Source organism: Bufo gargarizans, chromosome 5 (assembly GCF_014858855.1).
Source record: "Bufo gargarizans isolate SCDJY-AF-19 chromosome 5, ASM1485885v1, whole genome shotgun sequence".
In the NCBI taxonomy this organism is placed as follows: Eukaryota; Metazoa; Chordata; class Amphibia; order Anura; family Bufonidae; genus Bufo; species Bufo gargarizans.
This window is the reverse complement of record NC_058084.1, coordinates 120,462,630-120,483,895: the sequence shown is the minus strand read 5'-3', so window position 1 is coordinate 120,483,895 and position 21,266 is coordinate 120,462,630. Positions and strand designations below refer to the sequence as shown.

The 21,266-nt window shown below is 42.3% G+C and overlaps 1 protein-coding gene across 4 annotated transcripts in view; it reads left to right on the top strand.

Moving 5' to 3' along the window:
• Positions 1–21,266, top strand: part of SPIDR (scaffold protein involved in DNA repair) — a 451,973-nt gene that overhangs the window by 163,301 nt on the left and 267,406 nt on the right. For all 4 annotated transcript variants that reach the window (XM_044294548.1, XM_044294549.1, XM_044294546.1 and 1 more), the window contains 2 exons: positions 2,662–2,762; positions 7,291–7,501. In XM_044294548.1, coding sequence (XP_044150483.1) covers positions 2,662–2,762; positions 7,291–7,501 — 312 coding nt within the window. The remainder of the gene's footprint in view (positions 1–2,661; positions 2,763–7,290; positions 7,502–21,266) is intronic.

The window sequence follows — 21,266 nt, the reverse complement described above, 5'->3', positions numbered from 1 at the left end:
ATAAAACCGTAGCATGCTACGGTTTTCTCTTTTGCCTGATCAGTCAAAACGACTGAACTGAAGACATCCTGATGCAAACTGAACGGATTACTCTCCATTCAGAATGCATGGGGATATGCCTGATCAGTTATTTTCCGGTATAGAGCCCCTGTGACGGAACTCTATGCCGGAAAAGAAAAACGCAAGTGTGAAAGTACGCTAAGCCTTATAACATCCTCAAAAAATAAAATGTAATTCCCAAACTGATCCAAACATGAAGTAGACATTTGGGGAATGTAAAATAATAACTATTTTTGGAGGTATTGCTATGTATTATAGAAGTAGAGAAATTGAAACTTGGGAATTTGCAATTTGTTCAAAATATTTGGTAGATTTGGTATTATTTTAAAAATAATTTTTTTATCAGTATCATGAAGTACAATATGTGACAACTAACAATCTCAGAATGGCCTGGATAAGTCAAAGCGTTTTAAAGTTATCACCACTTAAAGTGACACTGGTCCTGTGTCACATCATCAAAAAAATAATAATAGGGACCCAGTGCCACTGGCAGCCATGCATGCCCAAGCCATCACACTGCCTCCGCCATGTTTTACAGATGATGTGGTATGCTTTGGATCATGAGCTGTACCATGCCTTCACCATACTTTTTTCTTTCCATCATTCTGGTAGAGGTTGATTTTTTTTAAGATGTTTCTTCTTCACAGTCTAATCTAGCCTTCTTATTCTTGAGGCTTATGAGTGGCTTGCACTGTGCAGTGAACCCTCTGTATTTACTTTCATGCAGTCTTCTCTTTATGGTAGATTTGGATATTGATACGCCTATATCCTGGAGAGTGTTGTTCACTTGGTTGGCTGTTGTGAAGGGAATCTAAATCCAACTGAGAACCTTTGAGGATGGATGGCAAGGGAAGTTTACAAAAATGGACAACAGTTCCAGACAGTAGATGGCCTTCATGCCTTTTTGAAGTGATCAATAATAACGGCGGAGCTACTCATTACTGAATTCATGTTTGGAAGTTGGATTTCTGTTTTGGGGGGGGGGTTTAGTTTTTTTTTGAGGTGTGGTCCTAAACTTTTGATCAGCTGAAAAGCAGCCTGTTTCAGTTTATTTGTTGTTTTCATTAAATTGAATGCTCAAAAAATGTTTTGTCTCACTCCCATGTCTTCTTGTTGCATGTTGAAGCTCTACTTGGAACCTTGTTAAAATCCAGCCGTGCTAAATATGATTTTTTGCCATTTTTCAAGTGGTCTTAAACTTTTGATCAGGACTGTATTTGTTTAAAGGGGTATTCCCATCACAGACAATGGTGGGCATATCGCCAGAATATGCCCCCATTGTCTGATAGGTGCGGGTCCCACCTCTGGGATCCGCACCTACAACAAGAACGAACCAGTGTGAGCTGTGGCTGAAGGCCCCCGGGTTTCCCGGGGTCCGTCCACCACCAAGTACTGCTCCCATAGAAGTGAATGGGAGCGCACCGTGCACACGCAGCCCGTGCTCCCATTAATTTCTACGGGGCAGACGGAAATAGCCGAGCCAGCTATAATTTGTGTCTATGCGTTAGGAACGGTATCTGCAACCTTCAGCACTCCATGTGTGGTGAAACTACAACTCCCAGCATGCACACTTGCTTGTCTGTTCTCAGAACTCCCATAGAAGTGACTCCGGCATGCTTGGAGTTGTAGTTTCACAACTGCTGAAGTTCCGGAGGTTGATTACCCCTGCATTAGTACTTACCACAGGTATTTATTCTGCAGGATATTTTCAAATCATGATCGCAGGTGGTGGTCCCTGAGGACTGGAGTTGAGGAACACTGCTCTATAATATCTGCACAGTACACATATAGCAGACTTTTTGTAATGGGCAAAGAATTTACATGTTTATAATTTAAAAAGATGCCAATTTCCACACAGGTTTCTTCCCCACTAAATGTAGATGAGTTTTTATGTCATAAAATGTTTTTGAGTTTGTGTGGAATCTGCACTGAATATCTGTGCCACGTGAATTTGCTGTATAACCACTTTTTTATATTTGAATTTTCTTTACATATATAGGGGGAGATTTATAAAAACTGGTGTAAATGGGCAAACTGGCTTTGTTGCCCATAGCAACCAATCACATTCCACCTCTCAATTTTCAGCGCTCATTTCGAAAATGAAATATGGAAGCTGATTGGTTGCTATGGGCAACTAAGCCAGTTCTATTTTATACCAGCAGTTTTAATAAATCTCCCGCATTGTGTGCACAAGAAATTTTACCAGGATTGATTATTTGATAAAGGAGATACTACAATATTGAAAAAATACCTGCAATATCTACTACATTTATGCTTCCATTTTCATTTTTCTGGAATATTTAGTGTCCATTTTAGTCCCTTTTTATTGTTAAAGCAGTAACCAGAAACTCATGAAGTTTAGACTAGCCTACTTGGCACATAAATGATCTTCTTTGTAAAACAAATTGCACATTTTTATTAGGTCTAAAGATCTCCTTAACTGTGATAAACCATCTCAGCAGCTCTGCAGAGAGCAATTTTTCTAATGTTTCTTTCAGTAGAATAGATAGTAAATAGTCCCATCTGTATGTTTTATTTTGTCCTTTGGCAAAAATTAACGCTAGCTCTTGGCCATGTGGCACATTCTTGAATTCTCTGTAGGGGAGGCCTAGCTGAAAGGCTGAATCGCCTGCATAACAGAGAGAGGTCTGCCATTACTTTTTGGAGGCATCAGCGAGAGTCTGATTGCAAAATACCTTTAGGTAAGGCTTAATGTGCTGCATTCTGTATTGATTATTGTACTTGTCATCAACCTTAATGTTTTGACCCCCAAAAAATAATAATCTGGTTTACATTGGAGTTTTCTTATTTTGGAGTAAGGTAACATTTAGTAATATAAGACTTATGTTCTGATGGTGCTCAGGTTTACGTTCGATCTATAAACGTTCTGTAGTTTTGCGTAGCATTCTCAAATTGCAGAAATGCTGATAAGCCTGGCCTTAAACTATCATACACAATTTCCATATCACCTTTGAAACATTCCATTCGCTTTACTAGTTCTCTACTTGAGCTTTCACCATCAGTTTATTTTAAATACCATGTACTGTACCATGTATTGTAGGTCACACAAAGTTGAGCTCGGGTCACATTTACGAAAGTATTGGAACAAAATGTCAATTATTTAGTTACTGTTGTCACCTAATTCTATGATGACATTAAACCAGGGGTGTCAGGAATAAACTTGGAAGAATCTATGCCCTTGACTAGCGAAATTCAGGGAACCCATGCAAGCTATACATGGGCAATTGGCAAAAAGATGTGATTTTTTTTCAAACAGGTTCCAAACCTGTAAAATAACAACAGAGTTGGGCCTCACGCACACGTCTGTTGCCCGGACCGCAGGCAGCGGGTTCGCAATACATGAGCACCGGCCGTATGCACCCCACGTCACGGATGCGGACCCATTCACTTGAATGTCAGTGCAGAACAGAGGCACTGAACCCCATGGAAGCACAACGGTGGGGTTTCTGTTCGTGCCTCCGAAGCGCAAAAAAGTAGTACATGCTTTACTTTTTTGCGGTGCAGACCCCATTCAAGGAGATGGGTCTGCATGTGGTGGCCCTACGGTCGATGCTGTGCATTGTGTCCGCGGCACACGTTTGTGTGCATGAGGCCTTAATGTTCACCTTGTCAATCCCACTGGTCTGTTTTAATGTGTCTCCAGCGATGACATATCAACATAACTCCTGACTGACATAGCTAATAAGTGGCCAAATTAGTGACCTCAGTGGTGGTGACATGTCATTGCCGTGGCTAGTGAGGTAGATATGAGCTTCAGTCTTTAGGCACTGTTTGTGTCTGTCATTTGCCAGATCTTCATCTTTGCCAGAGTTTTTTTATTTATTTTTTTATTTATAAATTTTTTGGACTGACAGTAAAAGAGAGCAGATAAATGCTCTGTTCCTATGTGATTTACTGTAACTGCTGCAAAACATTTACACAGATTTGATGGTGAAATTTCTGCAAATAACAATAGGTTCTATATACCGTATTTTCCACCCCATAAGACGCATCTTTTCCCCCCCAAAAGTGTGTGGGGGGGATGCCCCTGCGTCTTATGGGGCGAATGCTTCCATTTTACATCGCAGTCTGTGATGCTGCAGCATTACAGACTGCGATGTATGAGCAGGGAGCGAGGAGGGTCTGGAGTCCGAAACTAGGGGCGTGGCCCGGTGCAGTCACTGTACTCTTACTTCGGGCCCCGCCGCTCACCGCAGTATTTATAAACATTAATCCTTATCCTGTTAATAAGTTTAACTAAAGCTGCGCTCTCCCCGTTCCCCTGTATCCGTACAGCACTTACAAACAAGCGTTCCATAGCAGGCAGAGCGGACGGCAGCAGTAACGTCACTCCCTGACGTCGAGCGCCTGCTCCTTTCACTTTATGAATGAAGCAGGCGGAGCAGGCGCGCGATGTCAGTGAGTGACGTTACTGCTGCCGCCCGCTCTGCGTGCTATGGAAGCTGTACTGATACAGGGGAACGGGGAGAGCGCAGCTTTAGTTAAACTTATTAACAGGATAAGAATTCATGTTTATAAATACTTCGGTGAGCAGAGGACCGGTGTATTGGGGGACACTGTTATGGGGGTATCTGTGGATGACATATAGCAGTGTCATCCACAGATCCCCCACCCCATAACAATGCCATCCACAGATCCCCCACGCCATAACAATGCCATCCACAGATCCCCCATGCCATAACAATGCCATCCACAGATCCCCCACGCCATAACAATGCCATCCACAGATCCCCCATGCCATAACAATGCCATCCACAGATCCCCCATGCCATAACAATGCCATCCACAGATCCCCCATGCCATAACAATGCCATCCACAGATCCCCCACGCCATAACAATGCCATCCACAGATCCCCAACCCTATAGCAGTACCATCCACAGATGCCCTATAACAGTGCCATCCACAGATCTCCCATAAACAGTGCCATCCACAGATCTCCCATAAACAGTGCCATCCACAGCTTTCCCATAAACAGTGCCATCCACAGGTCCCTCATAACAGTGCCATCCACAGATCCCCCACATGACAGTGTGTCATCCACAGATCCCCCATAATAGTATCATGCACAGACCACCATTAATTCAAAACCCACCAAAAGAACACCTTTTGGTTAAACATTTTTTCTTTTCTTATTCTCCTACTCAAAAACCTAGGTGCGTCTTATAGGCCGGTGCTTCTTATAGGGCGAAAAATACGGTATGTGAATATGATGTTCCTGCAGCATGGCTAAGAGGTTTGCCTGCCAGTTTTGAAAATGCTTTGATCACAGAACCCCTGCTTCCATTTTCTACTCCTCTGCACATGAACTTTGCACAATATAAAAAAATTTCGAGTTTCACCTGTATAACCTTAAACACTACCAATAAAAACACATAGGCAAATTTGACAGAAAAATGGCCTTATGAATATAGCATCATAACAGTGTGAAAAAAAATTATTATGAAAATGTGTGAAATGTGAAAAGTTGTAAATGCCATTTTTTAAGCTCTTCACTTTGATTCCATTTGCTCAACTCAAATGAAGTTCGAAGGTTTGTCACATGCATGGTCTAGTTAAATTTTGTGTTAATTTATAAAAATTTTGTAAATAGAAGTCAACTGCCAAATTTTGTCATCAGTTCAGTTAAGTGGTTTCTTAGTTATATCTCTTTCATCCCTTTGCTTGTATTCTAGAGGTAACAACCATTTAAAGGAAATTTGTTATCAATAACATTGTTTAAATCAAGGTTTTATGTTAAACATATTTTAAAAGAATTTTTGGTGAAGTTATTTTTATTTTTCCATGTCAATCTATATTTAAATAACATAAAATCTTGCAGTTTTCACACTGGCCACAAAGGCTACCTTCACATCTGTGGCAGAAGTGTTCTGGCAGCCTGCTCCGGCAGGCAAGCGGAGGATCATGCAGACACAAACCACAGCATGCAGCGATTTGTGCCTGACTGGTTCTCCGCATCTCTTATACTTAATGGGGCCTGCGGACATTCCATTCAAATCGGACAGCGCCAGATCCGGTTCATTCTAGCAGTCTGTTCTCTGACGGAACAGCCTGGCAAGATTGCAGGAAGATAGATAGGTGACATCACAGCTTATTTACTCTTTCCTGACCTCTGCATAGGTCACAAAGCATGCCAATAAAACCCTCCCATCGAAGTCCATTAGGTCTCCTCCTGTCCATTGTGTCTGTGGCCCGTGGCTGCTCCCGATAAGGCATATCTCTTATATTGTTAAAGGCTATGTACACCTTTAGAGGCAATTTTTGTTTATTATTGCATTTTACTCATTTTTGGCTAAAAATTATATTTTCAATTGGCCTTTATTAAAAATATTGAGCCGTTCTGTCACAAAGGGTTTGTCTAGCTGTGTACATCCTACTTTGACTTTGTGCGGGTCATCTAATAACCCCTATCTCTAAATTACTAAGAGGTCATAAACACTTATTTATGCCACATTCTTATTAGTAAGATAAGGACTGAGCTTTAATGTGTTTATAATGTCAGAGATCAGAGATAAGGAGTCTGTCTGCTCCCCAGATGACGGAAAAGACAGAAAATCCAGATGCTGCTTCTAAAGCATATCAGCTCTGTACAGTAAAAAGGATCCCATACCTTTAATAATGAACAACTGAAAAAAAGATTTTTAGCTTAAAATTTGTGCAGAATAATAATAATAATAATAAAAATGCCCCCAAAGGTGTACATAGCCCTTAAAGGGTTTCTGTCAACCCCAATAGTCATATATATTTTTAGGCTAATTAAAATCCTTATACTGCGATTTTTCAATATATAGTGCGCTTACCCTTTTCTGTTGGCTAGTTTCTTTAAAAATGGCACTTTTATAATATGTAAATTACCTCTCTACCAGCAAGTAGGGCGTCTACTTGCTGGTAGCCGCCGCATCCACCTTTCAAAAAAAACACCCCCTCCTCCTGCTGATTGACAGGGCCAGTGAGTGCTCTCCAGCTGGCCCTGTCTGCAATTCAAATCCCGCGCCTGCACCTCATTCGGCGCAGGCGCTCTGAGAGAAGGACAATTCTGGCAAGATGGCAGATTTAATATACAGGAATCAGAATAAAAAAATCTTCAATAAAAAATAAAAACAGATTATAAAAAAACAGGATACGTGTCGCTGACACATTCCCTTTAATACAACCCCTGTTCCTATATGGTTACATAAAAGATGCCTAATGTACCCTTGTTTATTTTCAGGTGATAAATCGGGTACACTCATTTTAAAGATATTGGAGGTTCATGAGGAGTGCTCCATGCAGGTTGCTCTTTGTGAACAATTGACAGACATTCAGGATGATGGTAACAGTTCCTCTAAATATACCACAAAGCTAAAAGCTCTGTTCACTAAGCATACGGCTGCACAGCTCAGACTGGGACCAAACGTTATCATTCACATGTATCCACCTTGGTAAGTGCAGCCTGTTTAGATTGCTTGTACACGTGCCTCAAATTCTTCTGAATGGGTTTTGAAATGGGCTTTATTGCTTTTGACGAATTTATAAACTCTATAGAGATGAATGTGTGTATTGTGCTGATTTATTTTACAATAAACTGTAGTTCTATAATTTGTTAAACTTTTTGTGGATGTAGTCTGCGCAATAATCATTACAGTCACCGGGGAATCTAAAGAACTGTAATATATGGGCTCTAAGCTGCTGTGAAGCAGGGGGACAAAAAATGATTTATTATAAGGCCTTTTGTTGTACATTATAATGTATAGTGACAGTGCTGCAGACTAAAAAAAAAATACTTACTAGCCATTGGCTCCTAAATTGAAAAATTTAGGCGCCAAATTTAATTTTTAGTTGTCAAATTTTAAATACATATAATTATAATAATAATAGAAACAAACAACTTGTCTTACCATGTGCAGTTAGCCACATGTCTCTCCTTTGGATTCATTCTTCTTATAGCTGACAAAAATTATACTTCATTACACCCCCTCACTGTTCCTCCATTACATCCCCCACCCTTACCCACATGGCTACCAGTGGCAGATTAACATAGGGGCATTCAGGTCGGCAGCCCCGGGCCCGGCATCGTAGGGGGGCCCAACGCTGACCTGAACGACCACATACTGTGGAGGGGCATGGGAGCGCATAGTTACCTGCCCCACTGCCGATCACTGCCATAGGCTTCAGGCCTAGTAGTCATGAGGCCTATGTGGTAGTATAATCCTGGAGTAGGCGTGTATGATGACATCATCGCGTGCCTGCGCCGGGATGCAGGACCATGAAGATTGTGCGCCTGCTGCCTGCCTCACCATCCCGGACACAGGTAAGTATTAGCTTTTATTTTTATTTTATTTTTTATTTTTTCTGTGTGTGCTAACTTTGGGGGACAGAGGAGGACATGGGGGCAGTGTGGGGGAAGATTATTACATGGGGCAAATCACTTCATTCAGGGCTGATTATTACATGGGCAAATTACTTCATAGGGGCAATGTGGGGGCAAATTATTTCATGGGAGGGCAGTGTGGGGGCAAATTACTTAATGGGGCAGTGTGGAGGAAATTACTATAGGGGGCAGTGTGGTGAAAATTACTATATGGAGGCAGTGTGGGGGAAATTACTATATGGGGGCAGTGTGGGGCAAATTATTATGTGAAGCAGTATGGGGGGGAATTACAATATGGGGTAGTGTGGGGGCATTGCTATTAGGGAACGTTATTTTGGGGGGACACTATACAGACATTATTACCTGGAGCACAATATAGGGTGTTATTATTACTGGGGGTACTCTAGGGGACATTATAACTGCTGTAGACACTATAGGGACCTTTGGGATAATTTATCAAACTGGTGTAAAGTAGAACTGCCTTAGTCGCCCATAGCAACAGATTTCACCTTTCACTTTTCACAGCTCCTTTGGAAAATAAAAGGTGGAATCTGATTGGTTGCTATGGGCAACGAAGTCAGTTCTACTTTACACCAGTTTGATAAATTACCCCAATTATGAGAAATCTAATCTGTCTGTGTAACAATCTCTGTAGAGACAAGATGCGGCTGAAATAATTTGTCATAGCGGTCTGGGTCAAACGTAGAAGAAGAGGTAAGAGGAGATCTAAATGAAAGGAAGTAAGAGGTATGTGGTGCTGTATTCCCCTATATGTAGAGCTGGCTCACTACTGTGACCTGCATATCATCTTCTCCTCCAAGTCTTTTTTATTATAATCATATGTATTTTAAATTTGGCAACTAAAATGTTGTCACCTGCAGTCCTATGTAACAGCCCAGATAACAGTGATAACTTTCTGTGTGCAGATGATGTAGTAGATGTTCTATGCAGTCCTATGTTACACCCCACATAACACAATAGTTCACTGTGTTATGTGGGGTGTTCCACAGGACTGCAGCTAATATCTATGACATCTGTACTCAGAGAGTTATGAGATGGTGGGGGTCCGACTCCTGGCACCCCCGCCAATCAGCTGTTTGAGGAGAACGTGATGTTCCAGTGAGCACTGTGGCCTCTTTTCTCCTTACCAAGCACAGCACTGTCCTTTTGATAGCACTGTGCTTGATGTTACAGCTCAGACCCAATCACTCGGATGGAACTGAGCTGCATCTAGGCAATGTGAGCGATGAATGTGATGTCATATGGACTAGGAAGAGACTCTGGCACTCACGAAGCAGCGCAGCCTCTTCATATAGAAAAAAACTTAAACTAAAAAATGGAGGGAGGGTCCCGAGTTGGGTAGACAGCCCCGGGCCCATCGTGCACTTAATCCTCTCCTGATGGCTACTGTTCCTCCTCCATTTCAGCCCACCTCACTAGCATAGCTACTGTCCCTCCAGCATTAGCCCCCCCCATTCCAGGGGTCACCATTAGTCCCCTCGCCACATTTCCATTTTGGTCTTGTGTACTTTTACTGAGCCTGCGATGCAGAGCTTTTGAGGAGCGGTCAGAACTCTCCTCTTGCGCTTCCCTATACCGGGCAGTTTGAGGGACGGGTCTTGACCTATCAGACGTCTAGCGTCTGCTGCGTCTGTGTGTTAGGTGAAGGCAGGTGTCTTCGCAAATGGTGACAAAACTAAAAATTCTTTTCGCCATTTGCAATTCTAAGTTGCACTGGCAAACATTTTGGTCGCCATCTGGAGCACTAAGTGATATATTATTGAACAAAAAAGTAATTGTCCGCCTTTGAACACCATGTCATTTTTAGGTCCAAAATTCTGTGCTGATTAGGCCTTCCCAGAAAAAAAAGCTTTTCGCCTCTGTTTCTAAATGTGGCAGCATATACATTGATTGTTAAAAAAACCTAACTTTGTAATTCATTGATGTAATGCCTTACTTTGGGCAGTTAGATCATGGCACACTCCCTTCCTGATGAAGCTATGTGGATCCCACAGTGTCTGTGGACCAAAAGTAAGTTTCTCTATTTCTAAGAGAGCCTTGATGTCAGTCTCATAGGAGTGAAGAGAGAAATTGACTTCCATGTCACGTCATATAACAGCCGAAAATAATGCCGACTGAAATGACATCAGTTAATCGCAAAGTACGTTTTTTTAAAAAGAATCTTTCATTTAAACATACACATTTACAAGAAAGACATTTTCTGGGAGCACTTCTATAAAGAGAACCTGTCACCATGAAATGTAATGCAATCATATAGCAGATTGATAGTTTTATAGGAAAAACTTTTAATTTATACATTCAAATCGCTGCTGTTTAGTATAACGGGCAAGTTATAAAGCATTCATACATTTTTTTCATACATTGAAGAAAGTGCCTTGCGACAGTATTCACTCCCATCCATGTTTTTCCAGTATTATTGAACCTGGGCCTGGAATTAAAATGGACTTTTTGGGGCTCTCTACCATTTGATTTATATAACATTCCTGCTACTTTGAAGGTGAAAAATATTTACTGTGACACAGTGCCATCCATGTTTACGTCAATCTTGACCAGTTTTCCAGTCCCTGACAATAAAAAGTATCCCCACACCATGAAGCTGCCAACATCATGCTTCACTGTGGGATTGGTGTTGTTGGATGGAGAGGTAGCAGAAACATAATAGGAAGAGTATTCATGAGCATGGGTATGTAAGGGTACTTTCACACTAGCGGCAGGAGGGATCCGACAGGTTGTTCACCCTGTCGGATCCGTCCTGCCGCTATTTCGCCGTGCCGCCGAACTGCCGCTCCGTCTCCATTGACTATAATGGGGACGGGAGCGGAGCTCCAGCGCAGCACGGCAGTGCACGACGAAAGACTAAAAGTACTGCATGTCTGACTTTTTAGTCCGGCAGCCTCTCACCGCGCACTACCGTGCTGTGCCGGAGCTCCGCTCCCGTCCCCATTATAGTCAATGGAGACAGAGTGGCAGTCCGGCGACATGCCGAAATAGCGGCAGGACGGATCCAACAGCCTGTCAGATCCGTCCTGCCACTAGTGTGAAAGAATTTTATATTTTTGTATGTACAGTTTACTAAAATATGTGATACACGATTTTGTAGGTCTCTCAATACTGTAGATTCTTTCCTTTTTACCCTACCTATACACCTTCAATACCTGTTGGCAAACAACTGTTCTTGCCGGATGTTGACGTGTTTTCAATGGGAAATGTTGAATAAGCTGCCGGACACCATAGGCATCAGCTTATCTCCTGTGGGAACAAATGATCAGGCCTGTAAAATGCAACCTTCCAAATTCTTCTTTGTCCCAGCATCTACTGTGGGGGGAGAGTCAGGTTTCTCTCATACATATAGGATGGTCATCCGATCCTGGCCAAATCGGCTGGTTTGGCTGACTTTTTGTAAAGTGTACAAGTACCTTTAGCCCCACTTGGATTGGTGGCTCATGTGGAACAAATCTTTGTGCAGTAATGTGGAATGTGTTGGTGCTATAAATCAGAAGTAATGAACAGCTGCAGAGAATCTCAGCACAACACATCTTATATGATGAGCTTATAGTCTCTGCACATTTCAATCTGTAAAAGTATCTGCTTCATTCCTGGACTTATATTCTAATTGGTGTTTGCCTAAAAAAAAAATTCACAGGAGACTCACACATTTGTACATTGTATAGATTTTCTTATAATTATTATAAAGGAATAGACACAGCTATCCATGCAGAAAAATATAATTATTCTAACTGCAGGTTTTATTTGATGACTTTGTTTGTCCTGGCATGAATTTAATGCGATCCTTTTGCTCTGGCGCTCAAACAATAGCAATTAAGTATGTCCCTTAAATGTCAAGCACAAAATACGGATTTGGCTTCGGCATCAGAAGACAATGAAGGGGATGCATTGGTGAGAGGAAAGAGACAAGACATTTAGCATCTGCTAGAACTATTTTGTTCATTTCAACAAATTTAAGTGCTGCATTAATCTGTGCCTGGTGTTGTGCATATTCTGATATTTTGCTTTGCCTTTTGGTAGCATATTCATTATGGTGCCCTATTTTCTACCAGTTTCATGCTGTTGACTAGGGTGCAAAGTTTTTTTTTTTTTTTCAAAGTTTTATGTCACTGGCAACTGGCAAACTGTAGTCAGCGAGAGATGGGAGCCCATGCCAGTTTTAAATTCCTGCAGCTAGCCGCAGGGAGGTGGAGAGGATGGCAGTAGTTGTACTCCTTCCCCCGGGCCGTGCAGTGCACACCTTTTCCTTTCGGGGTCACACCCTGTTTTTGGGACTCCTGTCTGATATTAGGTGGGGTGCCCTTCAGATTAGTTTTGTGCTGCAAAATCAGCCTATGGGACAGACAGGTTAGTTAGGAGTGCATGACCAATGGAGTCAGCCACACTTCCAATGCAGACTGCGAAGAAAGAAATGGGGATTAGTTAGCACATCCTAATGCGCAGGTGCAAGTCACCATGGCTGAAAGCGCAAAAGCAAAAACCTCTGCTGGTGTCATACTAGAAAATAATGTTTTCTAATCATCAAAGACAGGATTTCTATTTTGCGGAACACACACGACCAGTCCTATGAAAAGAATGCCTAATCTTGTCTGCAGTTGTGGACAAGAATAGGAAATGCTTTATCCGGAAGCAAGTATGGATGCGGATGTCCCACTGTGTGCTGTCTTCATCTTTTGCAGCTCCATTGAAGTGAATGGGTCTGCAAGGGATGCAGTCATGTAAATGTAACCCTTAGGCCTCTTTCACACTTGCCGGAATTACACGCCGGATCCGGAAAAACGCAAGTGTACTGAAAGCATTTGAAGACGGATCCGTATTCAAAATGCTTTCAGTGTTACTATGGCAGCCAGGACGCTATTAAAGTCCTGGTTGCCATAGTAGTAGTGGGGAGCGGTATACTTAGTCTGTGCGGCTCCCGGGGTGCTCCAGAATGACGTCAGAGCGCCCCATGCGCATGGATGACGTGCCATGCGATCACGTCATCCATGCGCGTGGGGCGCCCTGACGTCACTCTGGAGCGCCCCGGGAGCCGCACAGACGGTAAGTATGCTGCTCCCCGCTCCCCATTACACTTTACCATGGCTGCCAGGACTTTAGCGTCCCGGCAGCCATGGTAACCATTCAGAAAAAGCTAAAGGTCGGATCCGGCAATGCGCCGAAACGACGTTTAGCTTAAGGCCGGATCCGGATCAATGCCTTTCAATGGGCATTATTTCCGGATCCGGCCTTGCTGCAAGTCTTCAGGATTTTTGGCCGGAGCAAAAAGCGCAGCATGCTGCAGTATTTTCTCCGGCCAAAAAACGTTACGTTCCGGAACTGAAGACATCCTGATGCATCCTGAACGGATTTCTCTCCATTCAGAATGCATTAGGATAAAACTGATCAGGATTCTTCTGGAATAGAGCCCCGACGACTGAACTCTATGCCGGAAGAAAAGAACGCAGGTGTGAAAGAGCCCTTAGTCAGCACATCCTAGAAAATGAAGTAAATGCACAGGTGTGTGTCACTGTAGCTGAAAATAAAAAAAAAGTTTAACCATTTACAATGCAACAGCACTCTTACTAATTTTACTAAAGCTATATTTACTATATAAATGAGGAAATGTATTTTGATAAAAATCATTTGTGCCAATCCACCATGGAAAGGTGCTCTCTTTTAGATGGGACCCTACTCTATAATAAATCCTCTCCTGCCAACAGGCCTTACTGTAAGGGTCCATTCACACGTCGGTATTTTTACCTTTCCAGATAAACGTTCCTGTTTTTTGCGGATCCGAAAATCTGGATGACATGAGGATGCTTTTAGCATGTCTTCCGCATTTTTAACGGAAACATTGACTAGAATGGCATGACGGAATGCAAAATCGGACAAATAGTAGGACAGGGTATATTTTTTTTCCTGGATCCGAATAAACGTAACCCACGGAACGGAATCACGGAATCGGAGAGCACCATGTGTGCAGTTTGATTATTTGCTGATTCCATTGAAAGTGAATGGATCCGCATAACATTCCGTTTTTAATCGGAACGGATGCGGAACACCAAAACGGACGTGTGAATGGACCCTTAGAGCATTGAGACTATTGAACTCACTGCCACAGGATTTTGGCATGATTCTAGACTTGTACGGATGCCTTTCTTGAAAAATATAGTATTACAAGTTATGGGTACCAGATGGCTGGAGATGGGACATCGATTCAGTGGTTTATTTTGGCACTTGGAGACATCAAATATTTTTTTCCCCCAAATATAGGTTAATGTAACTACTTTAAAGGTTTTAGTCTTCCCCTGCCCCAATACTATAGGCATATAAGCTGAACTTGATCAACTGTAAAGGATTTCCCTTTTTATTATACATTTATGTAATGTTTTGGCTTTTTAGTTTGTAGCATTTCTTTGGTCAGTGGGATCACTTGTGTTCATATAAACTTTTAAGTTGAATGTGTAGTGGATAGCCTGGACAAATACCCTTTTATAATTCTTTTTATCAGTAGTAAATTTAGTTAAGTTTATTAATATCTAAGCTTTTTAGTGAGTAATTTCTATTTCAGTGATAGAAATGCAGTTTGCAGTACTGATATGTCTCTATCCATAAACAATGTGAAGATGACTGGCCTCTCCTTGAAACCCTCCAGCACCCTTAAATGAGGAAATTCCATACATTTTCAATTGACAGATAGTACTGACAAGTAGTTGTCTACTGACGTCAAATGTGGAGGAAGGAGAGCAGCATTCTTGACTGCTCCTAAAACCTGGAGCACGCTCCAAGAATTCTGACACATCCCAGCTTGACTCTGGCCCGAGCTGCAGTCTGACAGCTCACACGGTGGCCTGAAATTCAGAGGCAAGAGAATGAAGATAGAGCTTTTTATATGAAATTAGAGTTTATAAGGCGAAGAACAGAGGTAAAATGAACAGAACCTGCAGGCAGTATTACCCTTAGGGGGCAATAACATGATCGTAAGTGTTTTGAAGTCCATAAGCTGCAGATCTGCAAAACGCAGATTCCGGCTGTGTGGATGCCGGCTCCATCACGGTGCGGACTACTTGAAGTCAGTGGTCAATCATGGTCTACATATTGCAGTATAGAACATGTCCTATCTTTTGTGGAGCTGCCTTGCCATCCGCTCCCATTCATCGGTCTGTGCTCTCCCCCCACAGGCAGACGCAATGCAGTGACACCCTTATTCCATCTGAGCTGATGTGCTCCATTCATTGTTAGAACAGGGGTAGGAGAGTGTTGCTTTTTTATATTAGAAAATCTACAGGGGTATCACTAGTGTGAAGGTGCCACTAAGGGGCTATTCTTACTGTGGGGCAATAAGGGGTATAATTTCCTTGATGGGCACTAAGGAGGGGTTGTTTCTATGAGGGGGCATTAATGGATCATACAGTAACTACTGTGTTGGGTAACAAAGGGGATGTTCTTCTTTTTGGTGAAGCACTAAGATGTATTACTTACTGTGATGGAGCACTAAAAGTGTATCATTACTATGAGAGGAAACAAAGGAGGCCTAATCGCTGTGTGGAGACACGATTACAGTGTTTCAGACAAAGAGGGCATGTTGTGTGGGGCCCAAAGGGGCACTGTTACTAAGTGGGGGCACAAATGGGATTAAGCAGGATTGGGCATGGTATGGATGATAACAGGGCAGGGTTAGGGGTATGGCTTAACATAAAAACATTTGCTATGGCACACTGCAAGCTTTTTCCCACTTTATTTTCTTTGAAAGCTGGGAGGTGTGCAGTTAGCACGGAGATCCTTCTCCGTACAGCATTTGTATGTACTGCCTCCGATGAGACGAAGTCACACTTGACTGCTTTGAATAACTTCTGTAATTGATTGTTACAGTGAAAAACCTAGGAACCAAAGTCTGCTTTGGTTCCAAGGTACCACTCGGAACCGAAGCAGAGTTTAGTTCCAAGTTTTGAAGTGTTTTTTCCCCCAGTAATAATCAATTTCTGAAGTTATTCAACAAAGTCTTGCGCAACTTCGTGAATAACTTACTTCGGCTAATCAGAGCGCAAACATTCTAATACTGTACGGAGACGAATCTCCGTACAGTATGATAACAAATTTTTTTGTGCAGCAGCTTCGGATGTAGCACCATCAGCTCACTTCCCTCACCTCTAGTTAGCACCCATTTCCTTTATGCTGAGAAATGATCAGTTGTGTTTCACTACAAGAGAAACACAAATTTATTGTCAAAATCTTAATAGTGGAGCCTTAGGGTCTGTAACTTTAATTGCTCATATCTCTTTTTAGGCTATGGCCATATAGTCAGGTTTTTTTATGCAGTTTTAGAAACCAAAATCAGGAGTAACCTCAAATAAGTTGTCTTTGTCTCCTTTTATGATCCATTCCTGATTTTGGCTTTCAAAACCGCATCAAGAAACCTGACCTTTTGGCTGAACCCTTTGTGGGTTTTTTTTGTCTGCAGTATGCAGCAAATCGCGGTGTCGCTGAACTCAGTGTATTTCTGTGTACTGACCTACACAAGCCAGCATATTAGGCAGCCGGGTCCACATTAACAAATAGGCAGTCATTCACTGTACCTCCATCCTACTGTCAGACATGTGGACAGCTGAGCTATGTGTAGCTTTTATCTGCGATTCCACAATGCACTTAGAAATCAGCAGAATTCTTAAAAGGAACTTGTCACCATGAAAATGCAGGCAGCATGTTATAGAGCAGGAGGAGCTGAGCAGATTGATATATAGCTTTGTGGGAAAAGATTCAATTAACTTTTCATTTATCTATTTAAAAGGGTTTTCCAGGATTTTACTACTGATGACTTATCCTCTAGATAGGTGATTAGTATCTGATCGGTGGGGGTCTGACACCCGGGATCCCCAACGAACAGCTTTTATTTATTTTTCAGACTCTGTCTCTGTGCTCACAAAGCACAGCGCCAAACCACGGTACCACTTGGAACCGAACCTGAGTTCGGGAAATGCTTTTTTACAGTACAAATTTGTTTATAAAGTTATTACGTGAAGTCTCACGAGACTTCGCGAAGCATTAACTTCGGCTCATCGGAGCCAATACATTCTAATACTATACGGAGCTCCTGCTCCGTACACTATTAGAACAAAGTTTTATGAAAATTGACTTTGGAGGTTTCATCCGAAGTCGATTCGCTCTTCCCTACTGATGACCTATCCAGAGGATAGGTTATCAATATATAAATCCTAGAAAACCCCTTTACATTCCTGCTCATTCTGAGATTTGAAGTCCAGGAGGCGGTCCTATCAGTGATTGACAGCTATCTCTGAATACACAGTCATAGAGGGAAGGCTATAAATCACTGATAGGACCGTCTCCTTGACAATTGAAAGTTTTATTTATTGGCCTCCTTAACTACTAATTTGTGGGCCTGCACTTCCTCATTTTGTATACCTTTTTATGCAGATCATAACCAGTAATCTTGCTTATGTAATTTTAATTTGTAGTCATTGGGTTTTCCCCCTTGTTTAAATCATGTCCTCCTAGGACTGGTTCTGTAGCTAACAATCATATCTGCAGTATAACTGAAGGCAGAGAAGTCTATAAACTATATTTATAGATATTTAAACGGCATACACAATGAGACTGTCTGACAACTTCACTTAGTTTTCTTGTCTATAGGTCTGCTGTGTTTTTTTGCAGAATTTATTCAAGCATTAGGGCTTAGTTAAATCTGTGATGTACACCCTATATTGTTCACTGGTCTACAGTCATAAGATGCACATTAAGCATTAGGCACAGAGCTCCCACCTTACAGCCCTCCCCAAACTGAGGTTTAGGTGTTCTGTACATGTTTGCTGTCCTTCTAAAAGCACAATAAAAGACAATGTATTGGGAAGAAAATTCTGTCAGTCTGGGGTTTTCCTCTCAACTGCTTAATTGGAAGTGCTCTGATCCACGATGATTTAATTAATGATTTACTTAGGTGTTCCTGTGCATCCTAAAGTATTAGGCAACACTGTTTTTCTGAGCACTTTAGGAAGCTAATTCAGGACCACATACAGTAGGAAGCTAATGCAGGACCACATACAGTAGGAAGCTAATTCAGGACCACATACAGTAGGAAGCTAATGCAGGACCACATACAGTAGGAAGCTAATGCAGGGCCACATACAGTAGGAAGCTAATGCAGGACCACATACAGTAGGAAGCTAATGCAGGACCACATACAGTAGGAAGCTAATGCAGGACCACATACAGTAGGAAGCTAATGCAGGACCACATACAGTAGGAAGCTAATGCAGGACCACATACAGCTGCTCTCCCTTGCTTACTGTTGTGGCATACCAACAATAGTAATGCTGTTTGTATTCTGCTGTTGTCTTTGAGAGATCCTTCAGTCCTCTAAATCAGTGGTTCTTCAACCTTTTCACACCAAGTACCCCCTAGTGACAATAAGTTTGAACAGAGAACCCCGAAGAAAGTGAACAATGATAAATGTTAACAAAATAGGGGTATTCTCACACTGCTGTCATATGCTCCATTCCAATACTGCAGCCTTCAGCGCTAAACTTCCTGTCAAAATGACAGACACCACGTTAGGATCCATGATGGATGACTATAACTTTTTAAACTACATTCCTTGCTACCCAACATACAGGAGAATACAGTACTACATACCTTTTACATCCAGTGACATCTTCTCTGATGTTTCCTCATCTTCTCCATTCGGATCAGACCACTGTGATACCTTCATTCAGCCATGTCTCGTCTCTGCAGAGATGGTGACACAGACATCCTAGTTTCATACTTTTCCATTATCCTCTCTACCTTCTCAACACCTCATTCTGCCACTCCCAATACTGTCTACTGTGCTCCCTAATATTGTGCTCCCCAATACTATACTGCAGAAATTGTTAGTTCTCCTGAAAATACTAGTACCACACAGATGCCTCCTTCAATAATTATCACCACACGGTTCCCTCAAAAATAATTGCTCCCAGCCAATCGTTCCCCTGACAGCAATAGTGCTGTAAAGTGTTCCCCAAAAATAATTGTGCTAAGCTGAAACTGTGCAAAGGTGCCCCCATAGTAACAGTGCTCCCAAAAGTCCCAACTATAGTAATAATTCTCTCCCAGAATGCCCTTAATAGTGATACTGTCCCTACAGTGCCCCCAATGGTAATTATGTCCCCCATTGTATCCCAGAAGTAATAATGCTACTGGCCATGCTACTAATTATGTTTCCCCATAGTTGTTCCCCCCCCCCCCCCCGTAGTAATAAAGCTCACCATAATCCCCCAATAGTAATTATTCCCCCTATAGTTCCCCTAGTAGAAGTAGAGCCCACCATAATGTCCCCAATAGAATTAAAGTCCCACAATGTGCCCAGCAGTAAATATGCCCCCTTATAGTGCCCCCAGTAAATCTAATGCCCCCTATAGTGACCCAGTACTAATAAAGCCCATGACAGTGCCCCCAGTAGTATTAAAGCCTATACATTGTCCCCAGTTTTAAAAATGCTGCCCTATAATACCCCAGTAGTCGTAAAGCCTACCATAGTTCCCCCATAGTAATAAAGCCCACTATAGTGCCCCTGTAGTAATAAAACCCCAAGTAATATTAATGCCCACAGTAATATTAAATAGTGCTACTGACATAAATAACAAACACAAATACCTCCTTGCCGCTGTCAGCATTGCGGTGCAGGACACAGAGCTCTTCTGGCCTGTGCTGTGCCAGCATCTGGGGGTAAAAAAGATTTCATCTATTTTCTGACAGTTACTAATGATGTCTATGTGTGGGACGCCAGGCCCTACACAATAAGGGTCAATTCACACGTCCGTAGTGAATTGCGGATCCGCAATACACCCGGCCGGCACCCCAATAGAACTGCCTATTCTTGTCTGCATTTGTTGACAAGAATAGGACCTGTTTTATTTTTTTCCGGAGCCGCGGACCCGAAAATCAGGGGGGCGCTCCAGAAATGCGGATGTGGACAACAATAGGACATGTTCTATTTTTTTTGCAAAACGGACATACGGAAATGGAATGCGCATGGAGTAGCTTCAGTTTTTTTTTTTTTTGTTTTTTTTTTGCAGACCCATTAAAATGAATGTTTCTGCATACGGTCCACAAAAAACTGAATGGACACAGAAAGAAAATACGTTTGTGTGCATAAGCCTTTAGTGTCTGTAGCCTATCAGAGTGATTGGCAGGGCAGGGACACATCAGCTCCTGTGCTTCTCTGCAGCATGTAACTGTATGGCCATCATAAGGGTGGCCATACAGTTGAATACCAAGGGGCCCTAACAATCAGCAATAAAATATTGCTGGCTTCCTAGGGCAGTCCTGTGTACCCCTTCATCCTACGGCGTGTACCCCTTGGGGTACGTGTACTGCAGTTTGAGAACCACTGCTGTAGATGACACATGGCTACTTCCATAGTCATTTGTCTCTCTTTATATTTAGGACCCCTCATTCTTCTTAACTGCCACCAGGCAACAAATTATAAACCTCCTTCCTGAGATGTTTTCGACAAGTAATTTGGCAAATGTAATTAAGACATGTTCACACTTTGGAGTAGGCTGCTTTTACTGAGAATATGTTTAAGTGATCAATAGTGAAACATTTCTCCAGGATTTTAGTACTGATGGCTTATCCTTGTATTTAATTGTCGGTCCGCCTCCCGGCACCTTGCCAGGCAGCTGTATGAAGTAGCTGCAGTGATGTTATGTTGTTCGTCACATGTCCTAGGCACCAATCAGTCCCATTCAAGTGACTGGGGCTTAGCTGTGATACCAAGCACAGCCACTTTCCAGTGTATGGCGCTGTGCTTGGTAAGCTGCGAGGAGGCTGTGGTG